This window comes from Mus pahari, chromosome 6, assembly GCF_900095145.1.
Source record: "Mus pahari chromosome 6, PAHARI_EIJ_v1.1, whole genome shotgun sequence".
Classification (NCBI taxonomy): domain Eukaryota; kingdom Metazoa; phylum Chordata; class Mammalia; order Rodentia; family Muridae; genus Mus; species Mus pahari.
Window position 1 is genome coordinate 470,698 of NC_034595.1, and position 24,404 is coordinate 495,101.

At 48.6% G+C, this 24,404-nt stretch overlaps 1 protein-coding gene across 2 annotated transcripts in view; it reads left to right on the forward strand.

Moving 5' to 3' along the window:
- Positions 1 to 24,404, forward strand: part of LOC110323707 (stimulated by retinoic acid gene 6 protein-like) — a 38,313-nt gene that overhangs the window by 8,894 nt on the left and 5,015 nt on the right. The window contains exons 2-14 of one of the 2 annotated variants that reach the window (XM_021201058.2): positions 613 to 688; positions 2,457 to 2,557; positions 7,861 to 7,991; positions 9,130 to 9,250; positions 10,152 to 10,197; positions 12,023 to 12,151; positions 12,495 to 12,565; positions 13,672 to 13,783; positions 16,458 to 16,611; positions 20,665 to 20,740; positions 22,192 to 22,273; positions 22,494 to 22,542; positions 22,987 to 23,104. In XM_021201058.2, the coding sequence (XP_021056717.1) occupies positions 613 to 688; positions 2,457 to 2,557; positions 7,861 to 7,991; positions 9,130 to 9,250; positions 10,152 to 10,197; positions 12,023 to 12,151; positions 12,495 to 12,565; positions 13,672 to 13,783; positions 16,458 to 16,611; positions 20,665 to 20,740; positions 22,192 to 22,273; positions 22,494 to 22,542; positions 22,987 to 23,104 (1,266 nt within the window). The remainder of the gene's footprint in view (positions 1 to 612; positions 689 to 2,456; positions 2,558 to 7,860; positions 7,992 to 9,129; positions 9,251 to 10,151; positions 10,198 to 12,022; positions 12,152 to 12,494; positions 12,566 to 13,671; positions 13,784 to 16,457; positions 16,612 to 20,664; positions 20,741 to 22,191; positions 22,274 to 22,493; positions 22,543 to 22,986; positions 23,105 to 24,404) is intronic. The other variant, XM_029540080.1, reaches the window with a different exon arrangement.

Genomic DNA, 24,404 nt, shown 5'->3' on the forward strand with positions numbered 1-24,404 from the left:
CTGCTCCTCCTCCCCCCTGCTCCCCCTGCTCCTCCTTCCTCCCCCTGCTCTCCCTGCTCCCCTCCTACTCTCCCCTGCTCCCTTCCTGCCCCAGCACTTCATTGGTGTTTCTGACCTTGACTGTGAAAACCCAGATCCACAGACTAACTTCCTTCCCAGGAATTAGTGATGCTTTAGTCTCACTCTCCTCCCTGCATAGGACCCTCCAGGGCTCCAGGAAGATGGGAAGGACTTTAGTGAAGGGTTTTCATGGCCACTAGTTTTCCTTAAAACATGAAAAAGTCAGACATTTCTGTAGTGTTCTGTAAAAAGAACTCCCCACAAAACCCAAATCTACCCACAACTGTGTCATCCAGATATGGATGGGGGAGGGGTTGTCTTCGTGCCAACTCCAGGGATGCTGCAGAGCATCAGAGCCATGAACAATGAAGATGAACGAGGAGCTGAACAAGAGCAGTTCACTTAGGAAGACAGGGAGCGAGCTGCTGGTCCTTGGGAATGCAAGTGAGGAAGTTCAGATGGTCCAAACTCCTGAGAGAAATACTCCAGGCTGGAGTCAATGCTGTCCCGTGACTACTGATGTGGCTGACGTGACTTATGGCTATTTTTCAGGACCAGGCAGATAAATATCACCTGTGACAACCCAGTGGACAGAGAGGTCTTCCTCCATTACTCCCTCATCCCATCAGTAAGTAAAGGCAGTGGAGCCCAGGGCAGGGGCACCAAGCCAAGAGCAGTGAGGGGAGAGTCAGGGGGGAGGGAGGAGAGGAGGGGGGAAACGAAGGAGGAGGGGAGGGGGAGGGGAAGGGGAGAAAGGGAGGAGGGGAGAGTCAGGGGGAGGGAGGGAGGGAATTTGGGATGCTCCACCACACAGCTTTGGGCAGGCCTGCGTCACACAGGGGAGAGAGCCTATGGCTCTCCTTCCAGAACCCCTACTCAGTGTCTTACAGTGTGCATCCAAGCTCACATATAAAAGAAGCAAAGCATTCTGGGTTCTAGAGCCAGCGATGTGGGACTTTTGGTAGAGTGAGAGAGGGGTCTTCTTTTCCTTCCTTTCTCCACCCCCTCCCTTTTGTGAATGTGTGTACAGGTGTGAGCGAACGCATCTGTGCACGCTTGTGGAGCCCAGAGGCAATTCCGGGTATTGTTTCTCGGGTGCAGTTAACTTTTGATTTTGCTTTTCATTCTTAAATTAATGAAAATGCTTGTCGATATTTTGTCTGCATGCATGTCTGTGTAACACATACATATCTGGTAGGTACCGTTGGATGCCCTTGAACTGGGTTTGAGTTCAAGACTCTTCTGAACAACTTAATAAGATATGAGACCCTGTCTTGAAATTAAAAGTCAAAAAGGAGGCAAGGCATGTAGTTCAGTGGAAAAGCCCTTGCCCAGAATGTGCAAGGCCCTAGAGGGGGGCAACCTAGGAAGTGGGAAGGGAGGTCCAGGTTGGACAACAGGAAAATCCTGAGTTTCACATAAACCATGCTGAATTTGAGACACTGTCAACAGATGTGCTAGCTGGGGAGCTTAACAGATCTGGCTACTGGGCGAGGAGGGTCAGGGCTGGAGGCAAAAGCTTGTCAATGTTTTGTGTCATTAAAAGTTTTCTCTAGGGAGGAGGGCGGGGGCAGGGCAAAAGTGGGGATTGGATGGAGCCGCAAGATTGCTCACTGCAGAAGCCAGGGAGAGAATGGACTAGCCAGGGGCCTGAAGAAGAATGGGGAAAACAAGAGTACACAATGGGCTGAGCCCAGGCAAGAGGGCGTACAGAGAAGGTGCACTCAGTTCTGGAGAGATCACGCTTGAGTTGGCATGGCCTTGGGTGGTAGGTAAGATGGCTGTTGGTGACATCATAGCCCCTGCAACGCAATGACAGGATCTGAAGGGCCAGCAGAGATAAGGGAATGGAGAGAGACATTTCCAGCAAAATTAGGATAAAGAATTTTCATCTGGAGCGTGACCAAATCCACAGAAATGAAGGAAAGAAAGGTTTGAAATCTGACTGGCATGGCTGCCTTTCAAAAGACAGAGACCAAGGTCCAGGAAGGATGTGTTTGTGGAAATTAGACTCAAGGGCCACACAGAGGAAGGGTCAGAACAGAACCTTCTGGTAGCTCTGAGGGACATGAAATGCCAGGTGTCACAGATGCAAGCTCTCTGCTTGCCCACACATTCTTTTCTGTGGGGACACTGAGGCCACCTTAGGATGGCTGGGTCCCAGACACACTGTCCTCTCCTCACAAAGGGACACTGAGGCCGCCTGAGGGTGACTGGGTCCCAGACACAATGTCCTCTCCTCACAAAGGGACACTGAGGCCACCTGAGGGTGACTGGGTCCCAGACACACTGTCCTCTCCTCACAGGGGGACACTGAAGCCACCTGAGGGTGACTGGGTCCCCAGACATACTGTTCTCTCCTCACAAAGGGACACTGAGGCTGTTTTCTCTCACAGCTCTGCATCATTTTGGTCTTGTCTTTCCTCCAAAGACAAGAGCATCGGAGACAAAGAGATGACACCTCCTACCTCCTGGGAAACCACTTTGGAATCATCGTGTAAGTTGACTCAAGGTCATTTCCTGAAGCTTGTTGTACCCAACTTTGTGTTGGTTGGGCCCAACACAAAGTGCAAGGTCAGGTAGCTCTGAGGATCCAATCTTCTCCCACTGTACTGATTCCCTAAACAATGCTCTGAGAGGCCTCTGCCACCATCAGCACCCAGGGCTGCCCAGAAACTTCTCAAGGAGACGTAGACAGCCATGGAAAGGGCTCTCCATGGAAGTTGTCCCCTCATTGCTGTGACAGAGGCAACTTAAGGGAGCAGAGGTTTATTTTGATGTACAGTTTAGAGGAGTACGATCCATCATGATGATGAAGGTGTAGTGGCTGGAACATCTTGGTTTGTGGCAGCAGCAGTGTGTGGCAGAGCTCCTCACATGGTGGCCAGATCAGGGAACAGAGGACAGACAGGAAGCAACACGGGGCTATAACCTTCAAAGGCCTGCTATTACTGCCCTGCTTCTGTCATCTAGAACTTTCTTTCTCTGAAGTTCCATAACCTTCCAAACTACAGCAATGGCTGGAGACCAATTCTTCAAACACACAAGACAGTGGGAAACATTTTACATCCAGACCATAACGCCTTCCTGCTGAGGGGACTGTGGCTACCTCAGGAAACAAGAGGCAAAAGGCTCCCAGTGATCAAAAGCAGCCACCCTTCTGGTAGGGATGGCACCATGAAGCATGCGTGAGACCCTGCCCACCTTCTGGAGTCTTCCTAAATAGGCTGTTCTGTATCATGGCACCCCTTAGAACATTTTTCTTTTAATTATTCTGTCTCATGACTCCATCATCATCATCATCATCATCATCATCATCATCATCATCATCACCACCATCACCAACACCACCACCAACACCAACACCAACACCATCACCACCACGCAGTTAGCATTTATTGCACTGCTATTGTCTCAGGTCCTGGGACTTTTTCTTTGCTTACATTAGTTCCATCAACCTGTCTCAAAAGTATAGTGGAGGTTGGTTAAGGAATGAGAAACCTTGAGCTCAGAGAAGCTAAATGACTTGCCTGAGACCACATAGCTAAGGTGACCTAAGCTTTTCCTGAGGCTGTCTTGAAACTCTCTGATTCTCCCATGTCCCAGTCTCACCAAATCCACACAGTGAGCATCCCAAGATCTCAGCCTTAGGAAAAGCAGGATGCCAGGACTGAGGCTAAGGGTAAGCTGGGAGGCAAGAGAAGTCTAACCACAATACCCAAGAATGCTGGAGCTCTGAGGAGCAGCTGGCTTCTTTGCCAGATGTCTCCCAGAGTCAGCCCCTCCTACTCCAGCAGCTGTAAACTGCTTTGCCAAGGGCTGAGAGTGGCTGTGTTAGTTCCTTCTTTCGATTGCTGTGACCTGACAAGAGGCTACAGAAGGAAGGAAGGAAGGAAGGAAGGAAGGAAGGAAGGAAGGAAGGAAGGAAGGAAGGGAGGGAGGGAGGAAGGGTTTATCTTACCCCACAGTTTAAGAAGCAATACAGTTCATCATGGCAGGAGAAGCGTGGGCAGGAGCAGGAGACTGACGGTCACATTGCCTCTGCAGTCAGCAGGCAGAGGGAGCACTGAGGGCCGCATTGCCTCTGCAGTCGGCAGGCAGAGAGAGGTGGGAGCTGGTTCTCCTTTCGGTTCAACCAGCATCCAGCCAATGGGAGATATTATCCACATTCAGGACACCTTCATGCATATACCCAGAGGCATGTTCCCATGGTATCCCTAATATTATCAAACTGACATTCAACATTAACTGTCACATTGATTAGATAAAGACCTGTTCACCCCACTGGGCATGTGGTATTGAAGGAATGGGGCAGAACTTGTGAGGTAACCGTGTTCATCCTCCTGAACCTACATTATCAGGACTCATTGACTGGCTCCTGTCACACCCTCTGGCCTCATTGTCACTGACTAGTATTCCCTGCTATGGTTTAAATGAGAAATAGGCTCGTGTGTTTGAATATATGGTCCCCTGTTAGCACTGTTGGGGAGGTGATAGAATCTTTCAGAGGAGGGACCTCGCAGGAGAAGGTGTGTCACTAGAGGTGGCCTTTGAAGGTGCATGCCTGAGCCCCATTTCCTGTTTGGCCTGCCTGCCTGCCTGCCTGCCTGTCTCTGTCTGTTTCTCTCTCTCTCTCTCTCTCTCTCTCTCTCTCTCTCTCTCGTACACAGATGAAATATGATCAGAAACACGTGGCCAGCTTCATGCTCCTGGTGTGCCTTCCACACCAAGTGGTTTGCATTCTTTCTGGAATTATAAGTCTAAATAAAACTCTCCCTTCTCAGTTTGCCTTTAGTTAGGGTATTTTATTACAGCAACAGAAAAGTAACTAACACACTGCCTTTGTGTGTGTCTGTGCGCGCGTGTGCTCACACGGGAGTACAGCATTCTTTAGCCTTATTTGCTGCCCACAATGACTCTGTGATCAGCAAAGCAGGGGTTTCTATTTCTGTTTTGAGCATGGGGAAACTGAGTCTCACATACACCTTAAGTACCATGGTTGGATCTTGATGAGATTCAGTTGGAAAAGATGCATCTTTGAAAAACTGTACTGAGCTTGAGTTCTGTCCAAAGGTCCTGTAGGGCCTGCCCAGCAGAGTTTATAGTTTCCTAAGTATGTGGTGACACGGAGGGCAGTGTACTGAAACAAGAACATGAACTTGATGCTGAGGGAAACAGTCAAGACAGCCTTCTGGAGTGGAGATGAAGATGGTTCCTGAGGCTGAGCCCAGAGGGAGGCAGAAGGAAGGGGCCACCAGGACTCTGATTTGTAGTGACTAGCTCTCGTGCCACCAGACTGCACTGCAGTTTTCTCTCCTTGTGGCAGGGTCTCCAGTTAGTTGCACTAGCCTCAAGTTCACTAGGAAGCCAAGGACGACCTTGATTTTCCTGCCTCTACCATCTAAGTGCTGGGATTACAGCTGTGTCCAGTTATTCCCAGCTCCAAATTCTGGCTAAGGCCTATTCCAAACAGACCTTCTGGTGGGAGAGCCCTTCCCACTAGGTGGACCTTCTGAACTAGGTGGAAACTCTTTTGCTTAGGAGAAACAGTATCTACCCACATTAAACCACAGGAAACAAAAAGAAGGAAAATCTAAAGTGAAAGTTACAAAGTAATCACAGAAACCAGCCGATTTCCTGAGAACCGAGAGGAGCCTCCCAGGGAAACTCCATTTGCCTCTTTCTGCCCCTCACTCACTGGGTCAATTCTGAGCCATTGTGCCGTGTTCCTTTTGGCCATGTGACTTAGGCTCTTGCTGCCACATGACCCTGGCTTTTTTGTAGCGTCCACTCTGATCCTGACTTGGAGAACCTGTAACAGCTTACTGGCTCACAGCCTCAGGGTTGCAATGGTAAAAAGACAAGACCAGACAGTAGCTTGGTGAATCCAAACTGCAACAGTCAGCCATGGCTAGGAAAGGGCAGCCATGGTAGGGAGTGAAACTTTCACCCTGCCCTCATAGGGTTTTTCAGTTGGACTTGAGCACTAAATTGAGGGCTGCAGAGATGGCTCAGCTGCTAAAGGTTAGACTCACAACCAAAAGGTCAAGAGAATTAAATTGACAGAAGACAAACTGACAGGGACATAAAAACATAAATTTACTTAATGTGACTTTAACAGGCACAGAGGTCCCATAAGGACATGGAAATTCAAAGATGCAGTTGAAGTTGAACACACACACACAGAGACACAGACACATGCACACACTACACCCCTACCTTAGTGCCCTCAGAATCCAGAGATGTTGTAGAGCCTTTGTTCTCTTAGGGCAGCTGAAGGTCTTCTGTTCCTCCACCTGACAGCTAGCTAGGCAATTATCTCAGTTGCCCCAGCCAGGCACCCATCTTCCTATGTTTGAGACTGAAAGAAAAATTCAAAGGCTCAAGGCCGAACACTGTGAAAAGACATAGTCCAGACTTTACGGAGCCCACCCGGCCGCTAAGACTAACAAGGCCATACAGATAAAGGAGTGCCGGAGCCAGCCGGGGCTGTCAAGGTTAGCTCATAAACTCTGCCAAGGAGGCATCTCACCCCGGTTCACTCAGGGTCACACACTGACCAGAGGTGCCCCAGACTAGGCCCCCGGCCTCTGGAATTCTGCCACTCCAGCTGGCTGTACTATCTTGTTGCATTGTATGTTCAAATGAGCCAATCACTTGTGGCTGCACCAACTCTCCTGCCCCCCCCATCCCCCTATAAAAACCCCTTACTTCTGAGGGACTGGGTCGACTCCTCTGTCTCCTGCGTGAGATACGAGTCGGCCCGAGGCCTCGTAAATAAAGTACCTCATGTAATTTACAGCAAGGTGTGTATAAGGTGTATTTCGAGAATTTTCTGGGGACCCAAGAGAGTTCCGGACCAGAGGGAGTTCCTCCTTTCGGGGTCTTACAATGTCAGTTCTCCCTGGTCCTAGAGTTAACAGACAGCTCTGAGCCCCTGACATGGATGCTAGAAATCAAACTCAGGTTTCCCACAAGGGTGGTATATACACTTTTAACTGCGAGCCTGCGCTCTGACTCCTCATTCTCTCTGGGTGTGTTTTGTTTTGTTTTCTAAGGCTTTTCTTTTTAACCTTCATTCTCATTTTATATGTATGGATGTTCTTCCCGCATGTATATCTGCATACCATGTGCATGCAGTGCCCACAGAGGCTTGGGCATGGCTTTGCATAGTCTAGGACTGCAGTTATAGATAGTTGTGAGCCAATCACATAGGTGTTGGGAATAAATCCAGGGTCCTCTAGAAGAACGACCCTGAACGACCCTTACTTTTAAGCACTAAACCATTTCTCCAGCCCCATACTGTCTTTTAACTGTCATTTTACCCAAGTGTCTTTAATTCAAAAATATTCCATATGCCTAAGTGACGTATTTTGAGGTTTTAACTCCCGAAGTTAGGCGGTACTAGCTTAGCCATGATATCCAGACCTTCCTCGGAGAATATATCAGAGGAAAAAGTCTCCACCGGCTGTGTCTGGGTCCCTGCCAGTCTCCCTACAACTGTATGAGATACATTCCTTGTTTCGTCTTCACATCACACTGTATCTCATAAAAGCTTGTTCTGTTTTGCTAGGTATCATGGCTCCTAGCATCCTTGCTGTATCCCTACTAGATCTTGAAGTCCTCTATAGGAAGAACTACATCTTCCTCGCTTCAGCGCACAGAATCTGTGCTTAGCAGTGTGCTTAGACTATGGTCGCAGTGAGCAGCTCACTCTCCTACAACCCTTCACTTTCACCAGGCAGGGTGGCTACTTTAGAGGTGACCCGGAGACTCACACACCATTTCTGCTGTCTACAGGCCTCTGGACTTCGTGGGGACTTTTAGTAACCGATGGTCCTATGGAGCTGCCTTTGGGGCCACAGCCAATAAGGTCATGTTCTTGTTCTCAGAAGGCTACCAGCCCCTGAAGGTTCCGCAGTGGGCCCAAGGTACCAGGGCTGCCTCACACATTCTGGGAATGTCTCCTGGACATACTTGCTCTCGGAGGCTGTGGGATTCTCTGGAGGGCTAAAACAACATGAGCAGCCATACTGTTCTTAGCCTGTTACTTGCTCAAGCTCAACGCTTAGTAACCCACAAACACCACAGCCTGCCTGGGAGCTGCCCTGCAGTTAGACTCAGAGGTGCTTTAGACGGACATAACATAGGCGCCAGAAGTAGAGTCTTCCTCATCCTCCTCAGCCAGTCCCCTGAGCCCGCTGTCTTCTAACAGCAGCAATTTCTGGGGCTCCTCAAGGAATGACCCTTGCTTCTTTGTCCTCTCCAGTCTCCATGCTCATGTAAAGGAGCTATGTTGATAGAAAGGTTTGGTGAGCTCCCGCACAGTGCCAGAACCATCTCTCCACTGTACAAATTCCTCACAGTGCACTCTGGGGCAAAGTCAACACCTCCAGGAAGGCTGCTCCATTCTTTGCCTCCCTGAGATGGAGTGTCACTGGCTTCCTTGTCTGTGTCCCTGAGGCAGGATGAATGTGCCTCTGTTGCAGTTCATTTCAGACCACTCTCCTGCCCACTGTACTGTCAATATCCAAAGCAAGAATCCTGGCCATTTCTGCCATGCAGTGGTTAGCACAGAGTAAAGGTCACCTCAGATGACTAAGCGTTTCTTAGAAGCTGTCACTCCATCTCGGAGCGAGCTAGCTAGTGGTAGGACCAATGTGACCATGGCTTCTATAGTGTGCATTGCTGGAGCAATGTGACCATCCCCTTCCTTAGACTACTCTCCAGGACATATGACATGCCTGTGGTGGGCCTATGTGATATGTTTGAGCACCTTCTTCTCAGCCATTTTGGTTTGCTGTCTGGTCTGTCTGTGTCTGCCATACTGTGAGCTCCTCAGGTATAAAGTCTTCATCATCATGGTCAGCTGTCACTTGTCATGGGAAGGGGATCAGGGATGGTTAACGAAGGACATTGCTGCATTCCTCCGCCATGGCTGAGAACTCTTCCAGTCAGCTCTTTGGGTCCTGAGGCCCTGGCTTGAGCTCAGAACAGACCACAGCTCTCTTGGTCATCTCTGAGAAGAGAGCAGAGGAGCCCACAGCATCTTGGCCTTGTCTCTCGCAGCCTTTGTGCTTTTCATCGGAGGCATGGAGGTCGGACTCTCCTACTTCCCCTTCTTTGCCTGCCTGTCCTCAGAGTTCCAGCTGGTCAGCTCCATCCTGGGCTTCGGCTACTCCCTGACCTGGTAAGGTGACTCTGCTTGCCTTCTTCTGGCCATATTGGCCATGGCTGAACTTTAAGCAGGAGGACAGAGGTGGGCTGGAATTTCTTGTGGAGAATAGCTAGGTTCAGAGCAGGCAGAGGTGACTTGCTTAATGTCCCGCTGTGGCTTCCTCAGGAGCCCCATGTCTATGGCTTCTCCTAGAGAAAGTTGTCATGTCTCAGCATGGCACTCAGGGCCATCCTGGCCTGGCCTCTTCCCGCTCCTCCGGTTCCTAAGCCTGTCCAGCACATACTCTCAGTCATGTGGTTTCCTGCATCCCATTGTCTTTCCATTTGCTCACTCAACAGCCATTCTTGATGACCTCATGGACTCTGGTCCCTGGGCCTCTGTGTTCCTAATTCCTTGTGCAGGGCACCTTCCCTTTACCTGGGAGAGGGCTTGGCTCATGTTGAATGACTGGCACCAGGGATCATCTGCCAACTGAGTGACCCGCCTTGGGACAGTTCCACTCACGAGTCCCTGAGGCCCAGTCCTGGCTCCCTCTCCCCCATCCATCCACTCACTCCTACATTCAGCAAGTCTCAGTCGGAGTCAGGAGACCCGAGACCTTGCTCTGGCTGTGTGTCTGTAAGTGGCTCGGACAAATCACATGCTAACCCTGGACTTCTGCCTCCTTGAATGCTAGAGGGGGAGTGGACAGGTATCTTGCAGGCTCCTCCCTTGTCTGCAAGGATTCTGAGATGTGTTCCCATCAGGGCAGACCCAGAAAATGTAGTATTCAGCTAAGCACAGGGAGGGACCGAATCAGGAAGGGACAGATACAGTCCTTCTTGGGGGAGGCAGGAGGCATCTGGGCTGTTTCCCCGGTTGCTCTGGGCTGTGTTGGGACAGAAGCCAACCCTACCCTGCTTCTGTTCTGCAGGTTTGTGGTTACTGTTCTTCAGGTCTCACAGTGTCCCCATGGGCAGGTAAGTCCTCCCTGACCTGCTCAGGATGTTCGGTCACCACCTCAGGGCCACTGTGAGCTCAGAGGAGCCTTCTGTAGGCTTCAGTTCCCCCATCTGTGGGGGAGGGGCGCGGGCACTGCTCACCCCACTTCTGTCTGTGTAGCATCTTTCACTTGCTGCACCACTTGGTCATCAAACCTACTTTACAGGTGAGGAAACTATGCCAACTTTGCCAAGTAAGTCCCAGGAGTGAGCAGAACTGGGGGCTGAGGCCTGGCCGGGTCGTTGTCAAGGCTCCAGTTAGCCCCAGCTTCTCTTGCTGTAAAATCCAATCATTAGACAGACAGCAGGACCAGCCATTCATTCCCTCCTCAGAGTTATTGAACGTTGCAGGCTAGGGCTACAAACCCAGAAAAGGAACAAATGAAGAGGATACTGTTAGCCAGGCCCACACCATTCTGTAAAAGCTCCATCTGGTTGAACTGTGACAATTTTGGGGGCTGTGGTAAATGAACATATTTCTCTAGATTCTTGCTTCCAGGACCCCAGTAAAGGACTCTCTTTTACAATGGACACTCTTTAAATAACCACCCCTAGCAATGGCCAGCTTGGGGCCAAAGCCAGGTTTTCAACCTCCTTCCCCACCCCTGCCCTCCTGCCTTATAACTGCCCCAGCTTGTAGGCAGCAGCGGGTCCTGATGCTTCCGTAGGCCTCCTTGCAGCAAGTTTCCTCACATATGGGCCTGCACTGTCAGCAAGTCGCTTGTCTCTTGTCTGTCCTTTCTTCTCAGGGTCTTTCAGATGACACGATGCACTTAGAGGGGTTCCCCGGAAAGTTTGGGGGAGTTGGGAGGTTATCTGAGTCCAGAACTCAGGTCTTACCAACCCTTCCCGGACATGGGAGAGAAACACCAAACGCTGGTCATGGTCAAGGTGAGCCAGAAACCTGGGAGAGATGAAAGGAAATGGTGGGACCTACATCTCAGGGCCTCTTTATCATGTCTGTACCCTTATGTCATAGCATCAAGTCCCAATTTCTCTGGGGGAACTAGGCACCCAGAATGCAACAAAATATGAAACCAGCCAGCACATTGTGAAAGCCGAGTCCCACTAGCATTGGTCTGAAAGCAGTACAAATAGGAATTTCAAAAAAAATAAATAAAATAAATAAAATAAAAACAAAGAAAAACTACCAACACTCCTTTGAGAAGGCTTTTTTGTTTTTGTTTTTGTTTTTGTTTTTTTGTTTTTTGAGAAGGGTTTCTCTGTATAGCTCTGGCTGTCCTAGAACTCACTTTGTAGACCAGAAATCCACCTGCCTCTGCCTCCCAGGTGCTGGGATTAAAGGCTTGCACCACCAGGGCTGTTAAACTTTTTACCACCCAACTTTCAACCTTGTGATATTATAGGTCCTTCCTCCCTCCTCCCTTTTGTCTCCTCCCACTTCCTTTTATCCCTCCCTCTCTCCTGCCCTCCTTTCATCCCACTCTGTCCTTCTATTTCTTCCTTTCCCCACCCCCACCTCCTCCTTCTACCCACCCGTTTCCCAGTCTCTCTTACATGTCCCCAAAGGGACGTTCACTTTTTTCATTAGATTAAAACAAACAAACAAAACAAAACAAAACAAAGCAAAACCAAAACCAAAAGGCTGTTTTTATAAGATAAAAGGGCTCAAATTTTTCCATCCAGGGTTTGCTGGACTCCAAATCCATTGTTCCTTCTGACCATGTAGTGAGAGCAGGAATTGACATCTTCATAGCAGAATTCTAGCCTTACTTCACTGCAGCCTACGAATTCCCTGACACCCACCCCAACCCCCACCCCCGCATCTCTGTTTCTGTTGCAGTTTCTGGGGAGGTTCGAGACCCTCATTTTCTACTGGCCCTCACTGTTGTGCCTGGGTTTCCTGCTGGGTCGTTTCCTGCACATGTTCCTTAAGGCTCTGCCTGTCCACCTGGGCCTGGAGCCTCAGACGGTGAGTGCTGACCGCTGATTTCTTCAAAGCAGCCCACGGAGTGAGCAGGGCTCTGTTACTGCTTCTCACCTGCTTTCCAGCACAGCCTCTCTGGTGAGAGAGACAAGCAGGGGCTGGCTCGGCCTGGGCTAGCTGGTTGGAAAAGGACCAGCTCTAGCTTTTGGGGAAGGCCGAAGTCTGACAAAGTAGAAAAGCCCATTCCTAGACATGACCGGTGCAGGGACCGCCATGGTGCCGGGTCGCTAGGCTTGATCCCAAATCCTGGCCTTCATGTCAGTGACCCTTTAAGGGACCAAACCCTAGCAAGCATCGTGAGCCAGCACATCCCCCTCCTTCCTCCCAGGAAGAAAAGTCGATGCTGGAGGCCCACCAGGCAAAGCACGTGAAGCAGCTCTTGAGCAAGCCCCGCCCACAGTAAGCGCTCTTCTGCCCCTCAGCCCCTGCAGTTTGTACCAGGCCTCTCCAACAGGTCCTGGGAAGCAGGGAGTGGAGAGGGAGAGTGGGTGGTGGGGGAGAGGGGAGCAGGACTCTAGAAAGACTTTCAGAGAGAGTCTATTTCAGGCTAACTGGACCAAAGACTTAAGAAACAATTTAAGGATTATGTTTTCTTAGTGCTCCTCCCGACAGTGTTCCTAATGGCCTGGGCCGCTCTCTGGGTGAGCTCTCTCTCCTCTGTAGTCTCCAGACTTTAGGAGGAAAGACATTACACTTTCCATTTTTAAAAACAAGTCATTTGAGTATGTTCCCTTGGATCAAATGCCAGCTGAAATCAGTTACTACATCTAGATGATTGGCCAAGGCCATTTCTTAGGACAGAAGAGAGCCAGGGACAACAGCTTCACTTAGGTAGTAAGACCCGCAGTGGGGATAATTAGCTTCCCACCAGAGCTTCTGAGATGGTCCTGTCCAGCTCGCCTCTGCCTCAGCCACCACTCAGACGGGGTGGATCCCAGAGAAGGGATGTATCTTGTCCCAAATCACAGAGTGGCAAAGTTCCTACTGTGGTGAGAGCTAGCTTTGGAGAGCTAGATTTGACAAGACCCAGGTGTATTATTTTGTCATATGTAAGAACTCTGGACGTAAGCAGCCCATAGTGACCCATAGGATGCTCGTGATATGGGCGCCCAAGCCACCTGTGTTCTCTGTTCCAGCTTCTTAGTCTGTGCCCCCCACCCCCATCCCAAGTGATGTCTGCTGCTAGTCTGCATTTCCGAGGACAGATCAAAGGAAACTGAACAAAAGGAGCTCCTGTGTGTGTCAGTGCCACCTGGGCAGTCTGCCCCTAATCCCACATCACACTCAGGCTGACAGAACCCAGTCAGAGGCTCTTAGCTGCTAGAAAAGTTGGAGTTTCTGAGTTTTGTTTGTTTTATTTGTTTTTGTAGTTTTTGTTTGTTTTGGTGTTTTTGATAACTGCTTGCCCTATTCCTTAAACTCCAGTCTTTGTCCTTAAAGATGAGGGACAACGGGAAGCTCGGGGAACTTCCAATGGTCCTTCCTGTGTGTTCATTCATTCACAGAGAAGGAGAAAAGTCTTGGTTTCAAACCAGGGTGTATGAGTGGGACCCCTGCTTCCAGTTTCCCAGCAGGATGATCGGGACCCTGCTGCTGGCATTCATCTGTCTCTACTTGGTAAGTAACTTCAGGGCAACCCTTTCCTGTTTTGTAAACAGAGCAGTGTCCAGTCTGGGGTCACCGAGTATTTGGGACAAGCAGTGTGTGCCTGAAGTGTGAGTCAGACTGGAAACTTGATGGGTTAAGGAAACACAGTGATCAATCCTTTGACCTGCAAGGACCCTTCACCCATGTGTGGCACTCACTGGAGAATTACCCAGCACAGATAAAACTCGTGGTGGCTCACAGGAGACAGAGGAGGGTTTCTGTTAGCTCAAGGCTAACCTAGTCTGACCCATCCTCAGGCTAACTGGGGCTACATAATGAGACCATAAGTAAAAAAAAAAAAAAAAAAAAAAAATCCATGTGATAAAATTTGGCATGGAACAGTTGATAAGGAAAAATGTTTTGTTTCATTTGATATGCTAAACTGACCCAGGAAAATTGATAGAAATAATGATCTCTAAGGAAAACATATAATTATAGACAGTAAGTTATGCTGTGAAAAATTAAATCTCTCCCCACCCCCCATTTCTCTCTCCAAGACCAGGTTTCTCTGTGTACCCCTGACTGTCCTGGAACTCACTTTGTAGACCAGGCTGGCCTCGAACTCAGAAATCCTCCTGCCTCTGCCTCCTAAGTGCTGGGACGGACGAAAGGCGTGTGTACCAGCATGCCCAGCAGGTAACTGATTCTCACAAAAATAATTTATTTCAGTGACTTAAAGATGAAAGTGGAAAGGTAGAATTGATTTATAGTATGGGTCAAAGTTGAAATATCTTTCACTTCCTTTTTTTCTCAAGAAAATATTTTAAAATTCTCACTTCAATGTTTTATCAGATATAAAATAAAACCATTCTACATGCTCTAAATCATTGGAAATAAAGTTGGCTGACTGAGTCAGGGGCAGCCACAGAATGCAGAATACAGGTGGCAAAGCCTCATTATCTTTGTTTGTAAGGAAGGGAAGATGTGCCTTTAGAGTCAGTTTGTTGTTCAGGTTTTAAGGGAATGCATTAATTAGGTTGCGAAGTATGCATGCTATTTTAAATACCATGGTGACTCATCAGTATGCCACCAACCCCCCCTCACCCCCAACCTCCCCCGACCCCCGCTGAGGGTGTGTCCCTGTCAGGGAGGCAGCTCTTTTCTTTGCAGTCACTCAGGCACCAAGCATCCTCTTATCTTGTGCCTCTCTATTCCCAGGACTTCTTGGCCACCTAGTCAATAGCAGCAAAGGAAAATAACAAAATGCTTGCAGAGGGTTTGCCTAGACTAGGTATGCACCATCTTTCCCTTCTGCTTCTCTTCCGTTGTCCAAATGGGGTCATGTGGTCACACCTAACATAGGGAGGCTAGGAAATGTCGTCTGTGACTAAAGAAGGGAGATTTTTTTTTTAAGTTAATTTAGTGGTGTGTGTGTGTGTGTGTGTGTGTGTGTGTGTGCATGTGGAGGCCAGGAGGACATCAGGTATCTTCCTCAATTGTCTTCATTTATTTCATTAGGCAGGGCTTTCACTAAACCCAGATTTTGGCAGTTGGACTATTCTAGCTGGCCAGCTTGTTGTGGAGATTCTGCTCGCTAGCACTGAGATGTCAGGTGGCTGTCGCGCCCACCAGGCTTTTATATGGGTGCTCAGGATCTGATCTCTGATTATATTATAATATAAAATAATATAATATGATACATATAATATACTTGTAATATACTATAAATAATTATATTACAAGGCTTTAACCCCTAAGCTATCTCTAAAGCCCCCCCCCCACACACACCTTGTTTTTTTTGAGGCTGGGTCTCCCACTGAGACCTGGAGATTCTGATAGTTAGGCTGGGGAGGGAGACTGAGCACCTGGGATCTGACTGCCTCTGCCTCCCCAGCTCTGAGGTTGCAAGCCTGTACCACCAAGTGAATGCCAGAGATCAAATTCAGGTGCTTGTGCATGCTCTGCTAACACTTCATCCATTTAGTCATCTCCTCGGCCCCCAGAGGGTGGGTTTCAAGGGATGGCTGAAGCACTCTCTCTGCAGTGCTGAGTAACTCACATAGAGCTATGGTGTACTTTTAGACGTTAATGGACGTCTGCCATATACTGAGCACTGTCTTAAGAGCTAGGAGAGGACGGGAAGACAATCCAGCCGAGTCCTAGCCAGAGAGAAGCTGTAGGTCCAAGAGAAGGAGTGAGACATGGAAGGAGAACTCCGCCGTTCTAAGAGAGAAAAGAGATGGGGAAGGCATTCTGAAGTTCAGTGAATTATTCTGGACTAAGCAACTGTCGATGATGGCAGCCTTCACATCCCACTCTCAAAAACAAACAGGATTTGGTTGTTGGAGAAAGAAGGTGATGGGAACCAGAAAAGCAAGAGTGTAGTGGTGCGCAGACAGGACAGTGGGCAAGCATTGCTATCATGTGGAATAGCTTCTCTAGTGTAGCTCCTGTTTAGATCAGTGAAGGGGGCCATGGAAGATGTGGCCGCTCTTGCCCCTAGGGTCACCCTCTATCTCCAGATTCCATTATCTTCAAGTGGTTTTCAAGTCTTTCTGGGTAAAGAACAAGCTTGTATCCTATCATGCTCAAGAGACGTCTGACAGCCTGGAAGAGGCTGGCCTCAAGTCCTAAGAACATGTATGTTTGTTTCCATGCTGAGCTGGTCTCAGGAGACCTTGACACCTGTGCTCTGCATCCACAGTTCATCGTCATTGAGTTTTGTGTGTTTCTACACATGAGAGACAAGCTGGACATGTTTGAAGACAAGCTGGAGAGCTACCTTACCCACATGAACGAGACGGGGAACTTGACCCCAATCATCCTACAGGTGAAAGAACTGATCAGCGTCACCAAAGGTAAGGCCACCCACTCCCATCTTCCAAGACGCGGTCACACTGCCCGGCCAGGTGCCTGGATTTTCTTTGTGTGAGAGTTGATTTGTGCCTTCTTGGGTCCACTAGGAGAGAGGGCTGAGGCCGAACTGAGCCTGCCAATAGAAGTTTCTCATTTTAAGTTGTTTTATCCTGTTGTGGTGATTAAGCACACTTGCCAAAGCAACACAGGAAAGAAAGTTTATATGGTTCACAGTTCTAGACATAGTCTGTCACACAGGGAAATCAAAGTGGCAGGAGCTTGAATCCATGGGTCGTATCATGCCCACGAACACAGAGGCAAGTGTGTTTTGGGATCAGCTCCCTTTCTCCATCTAAACAGTCCAAGCATAGGAATGGTGCTACCCACAGTGGACAGGCCTTCTCATTTCATAGAATGCAATCAAGATGATCTCTCAGACATGCTGTGGTCATTTCAATTACAGTCCTGCATAGGCTCACAGAGTTGAACACTTGGTCTCCAGTTGGTAATCCTGTTTCAGAAAGTTTAGGAGGTGTGGCCTCAGTGGAGAAGTATGTCACAGGAGGAGGCCCTTGAGAGCTTGAAGATCCACACTAGTTCCAGTTGTTGTCTTTGCTTCCTGCTTGTTACTAAGGATGTGAGTGAGCTCTCAGTTGCTGCTACACCCGCCATACTCGAAGTCTGCCATGCCTCTCTCATCGCGATCTTAACAGCTGTGAAGTGACTTCTCATTGTGTTTTTGATTTGCATCTTCCAAAGATGAATAATGACCATCTTTTCTATGTATCTGTTGGGCGTATGTGTGTCTCCTTTGGAGAAATGTCTTTTTGAGCCCTTGTCTTTTTTTTTTTTTTTNTTTTTTTTTATTGGTAACAGGAAAGATACTTATGAAAGAAGCTTTCTTAGAAAATGACATAATCTAATGATATGTACATCATCTGGGAAGAGATGTCCACTGTCTCCTAAGTGAGAAAGAATGGTGTCAGGATAAATGCCTGTGGGAGCGATGACTAAATGATGGTCTTAATCAGAGTTCTGTCGCTATGAAGAGATACCATAACCACAGAAGTTCTTATAAATGAAGGTGTTTAATCGGGGCTTGGTTACAGGTTCAGAGCTTAGTCCATTATCGTCATGGTGGGTGGTGTGGCAGAGTACAGGCAGACTTGGTGCTGGAGAAGGAATTGAGAGTTCTACATCCAGATCCTCAGGCAGCAGGAAGAGAGAAAGGGAGTCCCTAGGCCTGGTCTGGGGCTTCTGAGACCTCAAAGCTCACCCTCCTAGTGACACGCTTCCTCCAACAAAGCCACACCTACTTTAACAAGACCACGCCTCCTAATCCCGCCCAAGTAGTGCCACTCCCTAATGGCTAAGCATTCAAACCTATGAGCCTAGGTGGGTCATTCTTACTTAACCATCACAATGAGTAAGGCACTTACCATGCAAGCAGGACAATCCGAGCTCACACACAAATCTTAGGTATGATGGAATATGCTATAAACTCTGGTCTGTAGAGATGGAGACAGGGAGATCACTGGGGCTTGCTGGCCTGCAAGCCCACATGCTAGGTACTAATGTGAGACACTGTCTCAAAATAGCAACAACATCACAAAAACCTATGTGCGCAGCTCCTAAGAAACAATACCCAAGGTTGAAATGGCCTCCCCCCCCACATACACATACATGCATGCTCGTGAGCACATGTGCGCGTGGCGAACATACACACACAAACAAACATACACACAGAGTGTCACAGATGCCCTCTTGGTCGTAGTTATCTCTTCTTTAAAATGAGACTTAGATAAATGACAGCTTGAGGGTTTCTAGAAGATTTTGTGTCGTTGATGTCTTTATGCCCCTAACCCACCAAATATCCCTGTCTTATTTCCTTTTATATTGCTGTACTAACACACAATATATGACCAAGGGAACCTATAGGAGGGTTTGTGTGGGCTTATGGTCCCAGGAGAAGAGTCCATTGTGGCAGGAAGGTATCAAGCAACATGGGGTTGGAACAGAAGCTGAGAGTTCCCAGTTTGAATTGCAAGCCTTTAAACTCAAAGCTGGCCTGCAGTGACACATTTCCTCCAACAAGGCCTCCTCTTTAAACTTCCCAAACAGCACCACCAAGTGAGCACCAAGTGTCCTAACAGCTGAGCCTGCAGGGGAACATTCTCCTTCAAACCTCCACAATCCCTTAAGTCAGTGGTTCTCAACCTGTGGGTCACGACCCCTTCGGGAATCCCATATCAGATATTTACATTACAGTTCATAACAATAGCAGGATTACAGTTAAGAAGTGGCAACGAAATTATTTTATGGTTGGTGGCCACCACAACACAAAGAACTGTATTAAAGGGTCACAGTGTTACAAATGTTGGGTACCATTGGGCAAGTCATAAGACAACTAATGCAGTGGGATTTTCTTCCCGTTACGACTAATAAGCTGGGAGATCATCAAAGCCAGAAGGGTACATATTTGGTATGAATTACTTTCTTATAGCTCTGTGGTCACAGAGAGAACTGAAGCAATAGCAGCTGACCCTTCCGTACTGCTGCTGCCTTGCCGCGGCCGTGAACGTTTTACATGCGTTACTGTGGATTTGGGTTCAGTCTGACGAGTCCTTGAGCTCCACACCCAAAGAGCAGTTATGCTGCGAGTTTAGTAGTGTCCACTCTTTTTCTCTTTATATTTATGTTTACTTTCAGTGTATGTTTACCTGTGTGCCCTCAGAGGACAGAAGAGGGTCTCAGATCTCCTAGAACTGGAGTTAGCATGGTTTTGAGTCATCTCTCCAGTAACACCATTCTTAGCCTCCAAAGACAGAGATCTCTCTCAGTTTCATTCTTAATCTTCTGGCAGTCTCCATTCCTGCCTCTGGTCTGGACATGTGTTTTTGTTTTGAGGCAAGGTCTCATGTAGCCTGGGATAGCCTGAGCTAGGTAGAATGGAGGACCTTGAATTTCTGGCTCCACACCCCACCCCACCCCCCTTCCAGGTGCTGGGAGTCCACAACATACCTCAGCTCTTGTTTCCCTTTCCTTGTCTGTTTGCTTGGATCAGAGCCTCCTTTACAAGTCCAGTAGAATTGGCAAGAGTGGATGCTGCTTTTTCTTGATTTACAGGTTAGGGGGAGTGCTGTTCACCCTGAAGGATAATGTCCTGTGAGGCTTTTTAGCAGAAGCCCCTTCACAGGGGGAGGAAATCCCCTACTCTTTCTAGTTTTTTGTGAGTTTGTGAAAAAGGTTCTCTCTACCTAGTAAGAGTCAGCCCCATTGATGCTCTGAGCTAAGTAGGTTGAGTTAAGCAAGCGAACGTTCCCGTTTCCGTAGCCCTCTCTCATGAGCACCCAGAGTCTGTCTGAAAGCCAATTAGAGCCCATAATGGTGTGGACTGATTGTCAACTTGGCAGCATCTAGGGTCACCTAGGAAAGGAGCTTGTGGGCATGCCTGGGAGAGCTGTGTTTTGTCATTTTACCTGAGGCAGGAAGACTAACCCTAAAAGTGAATGGGACCATTTGATGAGCCAGGCCCTGGACTGAATAGCTCTTGTCTCCCTTCGCCTGCTGGCTGTAAATGCCAAGGGAGCAGGTGTCTTATGCTTATGCCGCCATGACTCCCCACCATGACGGACTGAACCAACAGAAAAGTAGCCAAGACAGAGCCTAAACAGTGAAACCTGCTGATCGATGAACTCTACAGCCTCTTGACAACAGAGGTCATGTGACCAATGCCCCGCCCCCGCTCTATCAGAAATCAGCTCTCATGGTTTTTTCCATTCGTGGGGCCTACTGATGATGTAGATCATGCACAGTCTTCCCAAAATTAATTGAATGTAGTTGGAACATTTTGCCATCAAAGGTTTCAGAAGACCATGTAGGAAAACCCCTCTACCAAGGATGTGTGAGGTTAAACTGGGCACCAACTCATGCACAGAGAAGGAGGTAAAGGAGTGGAAGGGGCTGGCCTAGACCTTGCTGACTCGGATCTGTGCTCTGCAGTTCCACCTCAGGTGTGTTTTACAAGGCCTCTCATGTCAGTCTTCATATTTCAGGAGTCTGGGTGGTGACCATTTTGCCTGCCGCCCTCACGTGTGTCACCTATCTCTTCCACATTTTGGCCTGTTACAGGTAAGAGAGTTCTAGGAGTCATTCGCATGACTTCAGCCAAAACAACAACAACAACAAAAACAGCCTGACGTTCCTTCCTTACCCAGCATCTCTGACCAGTACCTGCATGGCTTAGTGTGGCCATGGGATGGTAAATACAAGGGCCAGGTGTGGCCAAATACACCTTTGGTTGAGAGGAATATAAGCTAAACTATCAGGTTGGACATCTATGATGATCGACCATTATGCTTCGAGTTCTCTAGCCAACTTTGCCCCACCCTTGGGAGGTATTTTCCTCTCAGTGTTTACACTTGACAAAGCTGAGATTCAACAAAAATAAAGTGATATGCTCAAGCTCTGAGCAGAGGGGCAAGTTCTCCAGAGACCTGGGTCTGTCTTGTGGATTCTGCTTCATTGTTGGGTATCAGATCTCTTCCACTCTTCAGAGCTGATAACCACAGGCTCCTAGCAGGTAAGTCTAGCTCGTGGGAACTTCTGTAGAGGTGGGGTCAAGAGGTGTGGGAGCATGTACCTCAAGAACAGTAGTGCAGGAAGAGGATGCACGCTTGCGTTTCCTCTGTGTGTGTGTCTCTGTGTCCCTGGATATATCTTGTTCCTTGCTAGGCACTTCCTTCTTTAAGTTAGAGAATTTTTCTTCTATGATTTCTGTTGAAAATACTCTCTGTGCTTTTGATCTGGATTTCTTCTTTTTCTATTCCTATTATTTTTAGTTTTGGTATTTCCATAGTGTCCCAGATTTCCTGGATGCTTTGTGCTTGGGTGGGTTTCACATTTACCCTTTTCTTTGATCAAGGTGTCAAACTCTTGTATTTTGTCTTTAGTACCTGAGATTCTCTTCCATCTCTTGTATTCTGTTGCTGAAGCTTGCCTCAGAGGTTCCCACTGGAGGTGCTACATTTTTCATTTCCAGTTTCCCCTCCATTTGGCTTTTCTTTATTCTGTTTTCCCTTTCGTGACTTGAACAGTTTTCTCCATTTCATTCCACCATTTGTGTTTCTGTGGCTTTCATCAATGGATCTATTCATATCCTCTTTAAGATTCTTGATCATAGTCCTAAAAGCCATTTTGAAGACCTTGTCTAGTTCTTCGACCATATGCCATCTCTCATGGTCTGCTGTAGTAGGGTTGCTGGCCATCTCTCACAGTCTGCTGGACTCTAGTGGAGACATACTGCCCTGGTTGTTATTGGTTGTGTGTTTATGCTGGAATCTGGGCTCGGAATGATTGCATTTCTAGGGGTTGACATCTGGTCTTGTCTTTGTCGGGTAGGTTTTTCCTTCCTTGGTTTCTGTTGCCCTCTCTGGATCTTAGGAGCATGTGGTAGCTATGGGCTGCCTACTAGGGAGTGCTTCTGCATTCCATCCAGATGTGGCCACTAGAGATTTCATTGAGCTCGGACCCTACAGAAAGCACAACAGTTATGAATGTCGGCGACTTTCCCTCTTCCCCAGAAAGCATATGAAGAGGCTATGGGCTGGAGACAAACACTTCCTCCCTCAGAAGTTCCACAGTCCCTCTTCAGCAGCGAGTGTGGTGAGTCTGTAGGGGAGCTGAGCCACACCTGACAGGGCAGCGGGTGAGCAAGAACACAGAGAAGTCAAGCCAGGCCTCCATCCTGAGACACAGCCATGAGAAGAACCTGCTTCGGTTATTGGGTTAACCTCAGATCAGGTGGGGTCCTAGGTATAAGGCTTGAGGGGAAAGAGTCTCCCATTCTACTCTAAGACCTCCACCTTTTCCTTCTAATTCTCAGGTGGCCATTGCAAGGTACTCTGGCTGGCAGATAGCCTACATCCTCTGGGGTAAGTGCCACCCCATGACCCATGTGACACAGTGCATGTTTCCTGGGCACCTGCAGAGCCACAGCTGTGAGGAGAGACACAGAAGGGCTAGAGAAGCAGCCATAGCTTCTAGCTTTGGGGAGTTTGGAGAATAGTGGAGAAACAGCATTTGTCATCTCCCCACTGTGCTCACCTCACTGCCTTTGCTAAGGGCATCAGGGAGCAGAGGGGGGAAATGATCCTCCGTGCCAGCTCAGGACTCAAGGGCTTTCTAGGGGAATTGACATTTGAACTGCATCCTGGACACACAGGAAGATAGGAAAATCATGCTAGGCAGAAGAAACAGCAACAGCAGGTGTGCCGAGTGCCTCTGGTGGAAGGGAGCATAGGTCAGGTCTGCCGGTCGGGAGAAGTATGGGAGTTGGCCAAGAGAGACCCTAGTGATGCCTTCTACTGTGTCTCCAGGCTACCTCATCATCCATGTGGTTCAGAGCCTCTGTGGGGTGATGCTCATGTATGGCCTGGTGCTACCCATCATCCACCACCGAGGCCTGGAGATGCTGCAAGGATTTGGCCTTGGGGTGTAAGTACTAAGTAGACGTCTTCCTCTTACTGATGCTGGGGACCAAGCCCTGGGTCCATAGTCTTGTTATGATGCCCCAGAGATGATGGGTCATCCCATCACCTCACAGAGAGGGAATATTATCGTTTTCAACAGGTTTCCTCTCCCATCATTTCATGGGTCCTTCATAGTCCTGTGTGTGATACTTAAACTCCCACTTTCCAGCAAGGAAACAAGTTGTGTTGGGGAGGGATGGAGAGGTGGAACAGGAAGGAAGGGCAGGGATCATGGAGAAGTCATCTGATGTGCTGTGCTACCTGGTGTAAAATCCCTACCCTTCTTAGCACCTCACTCAGCTCTCTGGAGACAGTGAATGGCTGACTGCGGAGTGCTTGCTGTACCCCTTCCCCATAGAGCTCTAGGAGTTTGGTACAGCCAAGGAGACACATGCTAGAGGACCTGACAGGAGCAGGCTGGGGTCCAAGTCCCCATTAGTCACCACCAACACTGCCACTCATGTCAACTCAGCATTTGTCACCCTCTGGGAACCTTATTGCTCTCAACACCTTGATGCCATGTTTGCCTTAGAGCCGCCTCTGTGTCTGCAGTGCATTCATTGCCTGTCTGCACTCTGACAGCTTCTCAAACTAATTCTTTGCTTTCATTCTCAACATGAAAGGATTGCATGGCTATAGGCTATGCTTATTCTTAGGACTGCCACTCCACTGCCACCTTGGCAAAAAGGGACATCATGGGCATCCATGATCTGGAGCTAGAGAATCAGCGTGCCTTGGGGAGCCACCTCTCATTAGTGGCTCTTTTTGCCCATGTGCACCATGGGCTTGGGAGTGGGTGGGGATCACAGCTCAGAGCTTGTTCTTCTACTGTTCTACTCCTTGGGGGTTCTCTGTCTCTGTCTCTGCCTGTCTGTCTGTCTGTCTGTCTGTCTGTCTGTCTGTCTGTCTGTCGGTCTCTCTGTGTGTGTCTGTTTCTGTCTGTGTGTGTCTCTCTGTCTGTGCCTGTCTCTCTGTCTGTCTTTGTCTGTGCCTGTCTCTCTTTCTGTCTCTGTCTGCTGGTCTGTCTGTCTATCTGTCTTTCTGTGTTTCTGTCTGTCTCTCTCTGTAATCTGTCTCTGATTCTCTATCTCTCTGTCTCTCTGTGTGTGCCTATCTCTGTCTCTCTGTGTGTGTCTGTTTCTGTCTGTGCCTCTCTCTGTCCCTGTCTGTCTCTGTCCCTGTCTCTATCTCTGTCTATCTCTCTGTCTCTGTCTCTCTATGTGTCTGTCTCTCCCTCCCCTTCCCCTCCCCCTCCCCTCCCCCTC